Source organism: Astatotilapia calliptera, chromosome 19 (genome assembly GCF_900246225.1).
Source record: "Astatotilapia calliptera chromosome 19, fAstCal1.2, whole genome shotgun sequence".
Classification (NCBI taxonomy): Eukaryota; Metazoa; Chordata; class Actinopteri; order Cichliformes; family Cichlidae; genus Astatotilapia; species Astatotilapia calliptera.
The window spans coordinates 24,461,490-24,468,681 of NC_039320.1; the positions used below are offsets into that span (position 1 = coordinate 24,461,490).

The following is a 7,192-nucleotide window of genomic DNA, read 5'->3' on the forward strand; positions in this document are numbered from 1 at the left end:
TTTTCATTGACATTTAGCAATCATTTAGATGTACATGTTTCTGGGATTATATATTACATAATATTTTATCTGCAATTCATTATTTTGTTTTACATGTAGTATCTAAAACGTAAGAACCGAAACTTTATGGCAACTGGCATCTACAAACAAAACATTCCCATAAAACTTCCCACGATAGTTTTATTTTGCTGCTGTAGAAACATAAACTAGTCTGATTCACCGAGTGTTTCTTTGAGGTCAGTCACTGTCATACTGTATTTTTTACAGAAGCGGGTTTCCTAAAAAGCTGACAAGTTTTTGCTGGGTATATTTGTAACAGAGGATCTTTAGGCCAAGTCTCATAAAAGTTAAATGAGATGACACAGAGGTTGTGTGTGGCATTGCTCGCTCTTCTGTAACAGGCTTTCAAACCCAGTATCCAAAAGCCTGTGGGTAGAAGATGACCACCATCTGCACCATTTTTACTGTGGACAGTTAGGGGAGAACTTTCTCTAATAGATTGAATTGACTTTGCTGTCCCAACAGGAAGTCTTTTCAATATATCATAACACAATACCAATATTTACTTTGTTTGTTTGCTTTTTTTTATTACTGAGTTCCTTGTTATATTATAATCAGCTTTTTAAATGTCATTTGTTATTTTATTTTCTGATTTTTGTTTTTTAAGCTCATTCATTTTATATTGTTTGACATTTTTATTTTCATGTAAATTTATATTCTTGAGTATTTTACCTTATAGCTATTTTTGTTTTGTCATGTTGTATTATGTCATACTGAGCTATTCTATTTAATTTAAGCAATTCTGTCTTAGGTTACAGCTGCTCTAGCATAATTTCCCTTCTGGGATGAATACTGTAGTATCTTATCTTAAATGCCCTTTAACCTTGCTGAGTTGCTAGACTCCCTTATCATCGCTGTAGCTTTAATGGTTGACAGTTCTTTAAATGAGCATGGTATTCACATGGATGCAGGGGTCTCGAAAATTAAGATGTAATCAAGAGGAACTGAGCAATACATGAATCAATGTAACATGTCATGATCCATTTACTCTGAAGGGTCTGTTTGGTAAAAATGAGATATTATTTAAAGAAAAATTAAAAGATATGTTATGAAAATGAGTTAAAATGTATTACATTTACACTAGACATCCATGAGCCAAAATGTGTCCAGTGTGCTAAGCAATCAAAATTAAGTGCCTTGTGTCTAACTGCACTTGGCCAGTAAAATAACCACCACATGCATGTTTTTCAGTTTGGAGTGTTTCTAAACCCATTAAATCCAACATGAAAATAACACTGTCCTCAGTTAGTTAAACTAGTCAAGATCACAGTTTTTATACTATGCAAATCCGTCCTGCATCAGGCTTGCATAAACCAATGACCGGGGGGATATAGGTTATTTTAATAATAATAACAGATAATAGATGGATATAGGTTACTTTAAAATGAAATACAACATGCAAAACTGCATATCGCTAATGCCTCATACTGGGAAAACGTGTGTTTGCTTGTATTACTGAAATATATCCCCTCATCTTACTTACTGCCATACTATACTTACATATCTTACTGTCTTGGAGCAACTGTGACCACATAATTTCCTCAGGGATTAGTAAAGTATTGTGAGTCTGATTCTGTTCCATTAAATCCTCTCTCATCTAAACTCAGGGCTGGGTTTGGGGGTTTTTTGTTTGTTTTTCTTGGAGACTCGCAGGGTTCTGCAGGACACTGTGTAACAGCTGTGGTTCAAGTTCGTTATTGCAAAAGATAACTGTTATACTGTTATGCAACCTGGAGAAGAGCGATAGATAGGAAGAAGCACGTTTATTTCTGAAGATTTAATTTAGAAAATAAAGCGGAAGTGACGTAGACATCCTTTAACTTAGTTTTGGTTGTAGCTATGGGGTTAGGGTTACTGCTTCATTATTGCAAACATTTTAAGAGATACTTATTATTCTTAACATCTTAACAGATACTCTGACCTGTAACTATCGTAAAATGCTTCGACCGTAAGTAGACACCGTTCGCACATGCGTGGTACCGATCGGATTTCCGGTACGGATCGGGTAGTGACAAGCCACTTTAAAAGTATACGCGTGTACTGTAGCCCACTTGCTTCCACCAAATGGACTGCTGGATTGTGTCTGCTCTCAGCTGGTTTATACCAGTTTATTTACTCATCCATTTACTCTGCTTCCTTTTCGCGGATGCAGACTTCACTCTCCTCTGGGCAAGTCTAGCGGGGCACAAGCCAGGTGAGTCAAACGAAACACACCACATGTTGTCTTCACCTTCTTGTTTATAACGAAGGGAATCCGTCCTATGAGGGGACAAGCACGGGTAACCTCTCTGTTTGTGATTGATCGGTTGAACTGTCAAAGAACAATAAGTTGATTTTATAAGGCTTCGTCTTCAACTCAGATTGACCTCTGAACTCTTTAACGGCAAAACGTCATTTGTGTTTAGAAGATAATGTGTGCCATGCTAACTTTACTCTGATGTGAGCCTCAGCAGAACACACAGCTTCTTATATTATATAGACATGTAATCATACAACAAATTCCGTATAATGTTACAATATGCACTTAATAATTTCTCTGTATGAATGTCAAAAGTCTTCCATTTTAGTGCACTGGAACATTTTCTGAACAGTGACCACAGGTAGTCAACAAAAGTACTAAAGGCAAAACTATCCAAGAGTTCAAGAGTCTTCTGTGAAAAAGATAAAATAAGTAATAATAATTTTGGTGAAAGTAAGAGCATACAATAAGAGTGCCGTATTCAGTTAAAACAAAATCAGGCAATCTTTATGACTCCTCTGTTGCTAACTGCTAAGTGTCGTAAAAGAAATTCGCCTTGTTGACTGTTGTGGTTTGTGTCAACCAGAGAGGAAGCTGAAAGGGCTGGTGGTGTGGATCACTGGAGCATCCAGTGGTATTGGAGAAGAGCTGGCCTACCAGCTGGCAAAGTGCGGCTCACGTCTCATCCTGTCTGCCCGCCGTGAGGATGAGCTACACAGAGTGAAACGCCATTGCTTAGGTAAGATAAATTAAAATGATGTTGTTATGTATTCAACATCCGTGCTTTAACTTTTTACCTTTTCAGTCAGTTCGGTTGCAACTGGGCATTAGCTTGATTTCAGTTCAGTGTTACTTGCTTGTGATCAGCTGAATCATTTTTATTCTTTTATTTTCAAGAGACCTCCAACCTTAAGGATGACGATGTTCTTGTTCTTCCCCTTGATTTGCTGGAGAGGACATCACACGAGGAAAGAACAAAAACAGTTATTCGCTACTTTGGGAATGTAAGGCTTAGTTCTTAGTTTCATTACCACATTAATATTTCCTGACGCCTGCAACTTATTTAAAAGATGCTGGTTTTAAACCAGGAATCAAACAATGACCCAATTAAAATTCTATTTCACCAGATTGTAGATTGATAACTTTTCAAGTCACGTCATCTTTCTGCACTTTTTTTATCCTATCTTATTTTTTCATCCCTCATCAGATTGATATACTCATTAACAATGGCGGTCGAAGTCAGCGCTCTCTGTTCTTGGAAACCAGCGTGGATGTGTGCCAGGCCTTGATGGAGCTCAACTTCTTAGGTACGGTCTCTCTAACCAAGCAGGTGCTGCCTCACATGACGCAGCAAGGCAGGGGGAGCATCGTGACTGTCAGCAGCCTAGTCGGCCTCGCCGGGGCGCCTCTTGCAACAGGATACTGTGCCACCAAGCATGCTCTTCAGGTGATGCGATTTCTCATGACTCTGTGGTTTGAATTTAACTCATTTAATGTAATTGAATGTTTCTGCATCTCGTCTAAACTTAGCGTTAGTTATATATGGGGAACAAAGGAAGGGAAAAAAAACTATTACCGGTCCCAACTGGGTAAGTGGTGTTGCTGTATTTTCCACAGGGTTTTTTCAATGCCCTTCGACCTGAGCTGACTGATTATCCAAAGATACTAATTAGCATGGTGTGCCCAGGGCCAATCCAATCACAGATTATCAGCAACGTCTTCACAGAGGAGCTAAACAAGGTAATGCATTTTATTTGCTGTTGCGATTTCACATTTGTGACATAAGTGCTTTTTGAGAACGTTTGCTTTCAGTAACCATTTTTCCTTCCATTACGTAAAGCCTGTGGCATCAGTTGGAAGCCAGGAACACAAAATGCCAACAAGTCGCTGTGTGCATTTAATGCTAGTGGGAATCGCCAATGGTGTCAAGGAGATGTGGATTGCACAGCAGCCCTTCCTCCTGTTTTACTACGCCTGGCAGTATGCTCCTACGTTTGCCTGGTTCATCACAGACCTGCTGGGAAGGAAGAGAGTTCAAAATTTTAAAGCTGGTGTGGTACGTACATAATATGCACAGGGTGTATGTAAAAGATGGGTGTAGCCACCAAGACAGCATGCCTTGGCCTCTGGACTCGGAATTCTGAAGGCATCATGTTGATTTTTTTTTTTTTTTGCGCCAAAAGTGAACATATTTAGATCAGAGGGTGAGGATATTGGCTCAAGTTAGCAACATGCTAATTAGTGATAAATAGCAGACTAATAAAACTAATGCACAAACTGACAGGCTGTACATAATAGCAGGGGATGTTAAGCAGCACAGACCCAGTTAAGAGGTCCAGTTCAGCTCCCCGTGTCTGTAAACCTGTCAGTCAAAGCATTCAAACCCCCAAATTTCAGCTTGATAAACAGGCAGAGCAAAACATGTTATGAGGGGAAACGGGCTATAGAGACTTTGCTGTAGATGTGTTTTTTCATGGCTGAGCTTGGTTATTGGGTACATAAAAGGTTGATGAGGCCATTGCATGTCATCCATTAGTTTCTGGAGTCTGCACTCAAGCATTTTTGATGCAACCATGTTTTATTATATTTATATATAAATTAATATAAAGCACAAAATCTAAAACTTGTGTCTTATATTGTAGGGTAAAGACCACACAATAATAGATCCTATCTTCTTGCCCTGGTTATGCAGTTGAGCCTTATTTGTGTCCTTTTCACTCCCTGTCATTTAAGTGTGTGAGAATTTTAAAAATGTCTATAGCTCATACATAGAGTCCAGACCTGCTTTAATTCTTCATGGCATAGATTTAACAAGGTGCTGGAAACATTCCTCAGAGATTTTGGTCCATAGTCACATGACAGCACCACACAGTTACTACACATTTATTGGCTACACATCCATGAGGTGACTCTCTGGAGTCCACCAAATCTCAAAAGTGCTCTATTGGGTTAGGATTCAATGACTGCAGAGGTTGTTTGAGTACAGTGAACCCCGTGTCATGTTCAAGAAACCAGTTTGCGTTGATTTGAGCTTTATGTCTCAGGTTATCCTGCTTCAAGCAGCTGTCTGAAGATGCGGTGATAAAAGGGTAATACTCAATTGATCCCAAGCAACCCAAATATCCATCCTTTTATTTTCTTTACACCAAATTCTGACCTTACCATCCAAAGGTAGCAACAGAAGTTGAACCTCATCAGACACGGCAACATTTTTCCAGAGTTCTGTTGTGCAACTTTGGTGAGCTTGTCTGAATTGTAGCCTCAGTTTCCTGTTCTAAGCTGACAAGAAATGGCACCCGGTGTGGTCTCCCTATTGTGTCAATGGGGCATTTTCACCCGAGGAACTGTAGCTCACTGCATATTTTCTCTTTTTCAAACAGTTTCTGAAATACGCTTACCAGCTACATTCATACATCTGCTGCATTCAAAGTTACTCTAATCACTTTTCTGCCTCATTCTAATGGTCTGTTTGAACCTCAGCAGGTCATCTGAATCTTCTTTACTTGCCTAAACTCATTGAGTTTGCTACCTTGTGATTGGATGGTTAGATATTTATGTTACTGATCAGCTGACTAAAGTGGCCAGTGAGTGTAATTATGTCAGTATTTAACGGAGAGGGAGGAGAATGCATATAAATTGCACACTGGACCTTAAATATAAAGAGGTTAATTTACAGAAAGGTCATTTTGCAGCTGGGTGGCCGTTGCTTCAGAAGGATCATTTTGAAACAGAAAGAGCCTAAAAAAACATGAATAGCATAACAGTGAAATCCCTGCCTATAAAGCTCGTCATCTTGTGACCACCTTGAAAAAATTTTTTTTTAAGATGTACAAATATTAACAGCATGTCTATTTGGACGTTTTCCTTTAAATTATTTTGATTTGATTCAGGGAAGTAGAAAATCAGTGCTGACAGCCGCACTCTTCCTTTTGCAGGATGCAGACTCTGCATACTTCACTAAACCAAAGACCTCCTGAAAGCTGCGTCCTCAGGAAGAAACACTTCAATGTGTTCCTAAAGTTGGACTTTGGATTTTTTTTTTCCATCCAGAAGGAAGAATTCAAGGACATGACTGTTTAAAAGCTCAGTTTAAAAGCTCTTCTTGTCTCAGGCGTAGTTAGTCTGTTTTTCCCCTGGGTTTTGGTTTTTGTTTTTTTGTGTTTTTTTTTTTTTTTGGCCTAAAGAATGATTACAGATTTGAATGACCTTTTGGATGACTAATAAAGTTTACTTTAAATTTTCTTTTGGGCCAGGTTGTTTAATGAAACATTAAACTGCTGTTTGATGAGCGATTTTTTTTATTTTTTTATTTTTTATTGTAAGCATATGAAAGAGTAGAGGACTTAGAAAATTTACACTTCCTTTAAAGGGACAAGTAAAATTATCAACACAACATCACACCAAACACTATGCAGATACAGCAAGACCCAATCCAATGCACGTCTTCATAGAAGCTTAAAAATCCTTGTGAGGTTATTCTTTCACAAATCTTCTTGTAGGAGTCTTTGGAATCACGCTTGGGCACTCATACTCAGACTTCACCTGAATAACCAACCGTCTAATGAAATAACGTTCTTAATAGCCTACCAGTTTTGTCCAGGCCCTGGAATCACAATTTTAATGTGATGAGACTAAGTCTCAATTTTAGCTGTTTCTAAATCATGGTGAATTTACTGACAGTCACCTGTTTGTGTTTCATGCACTTTGCAGCTTCAGTTTTAATTATATATATTTTTAACATGTTTCTGAGACACAGAAAAACAACAACCACTATGTAAGTTTCAAAGACTTTTGAAATTGGTGTAAATTCTTGACCCTTATTCTTCATAACCTCTGAAATTCTTTATGGCAAGCTTGATATCAACTTCCTTCCTATTGGTGTCAAGATTGACT

At 38.3% G+C, this 7,192-nt stretch overlaps 1 protein-coding gene across 1 annotated transcript; it reads left to right on the forward strand.

The window, feature by feature from the left end:
• The first annotated feature begins 1,960 nt into the window (after positions 1 to 1,960).
• dhrs7 (dehydrogenase/reductase (SDR family) member 7) lies at positions 1,961 to 6,989 on the forward strand. Its single transcript, XM_026151815.1, has 7 exons — positions 1,961 to 2,254; positions 2,886 to 3,038; positions 3,197 to 3,303; positions 3,507 to 3,746; positions 3,917 to 4,039; positions 4,140 to 4,355; positions 6,235 to 6,989. Exons 1-7 carry the CDS (start codon positions 2,125 to 2,127, stop codon positions 6,274 to 6,276), a joined length of 1,011 nt encoding a protein of 336 aa, XP_026007600.1. The 5' UTR covers positions 1,961 to 2,124; the 3' UTR covers positions 6,277 to 6,989.
• Positions 6,990 to 7,192: the final 203 nt, after the last annotated feature.

Bases quoted from the DNA above. Each gene is read 5' to 3' on its own strand.
- dhrs7 (XM_026151815.1), top strand. From the start codon at position 2,125: ATGGACTGCTGGATTGTGTCTGCTCTCAGCTGGTTTATACCAGTTTAT. The intron at 2,255-2,885 runs GTGAGTCAAACG...TGTGTCAACCAG, and splicing joins TCTAGCGGGGCACAAGCCAG to AGAGGAAGCTGAAAGGGCTG. The intron at 4,356-6,234 runs GTACGTACATAA...TTCCTTTTGCAG, and splicing joins AAAATTTTAAAGCTGGTGTG to GATGCAGACTCTGCATACTT.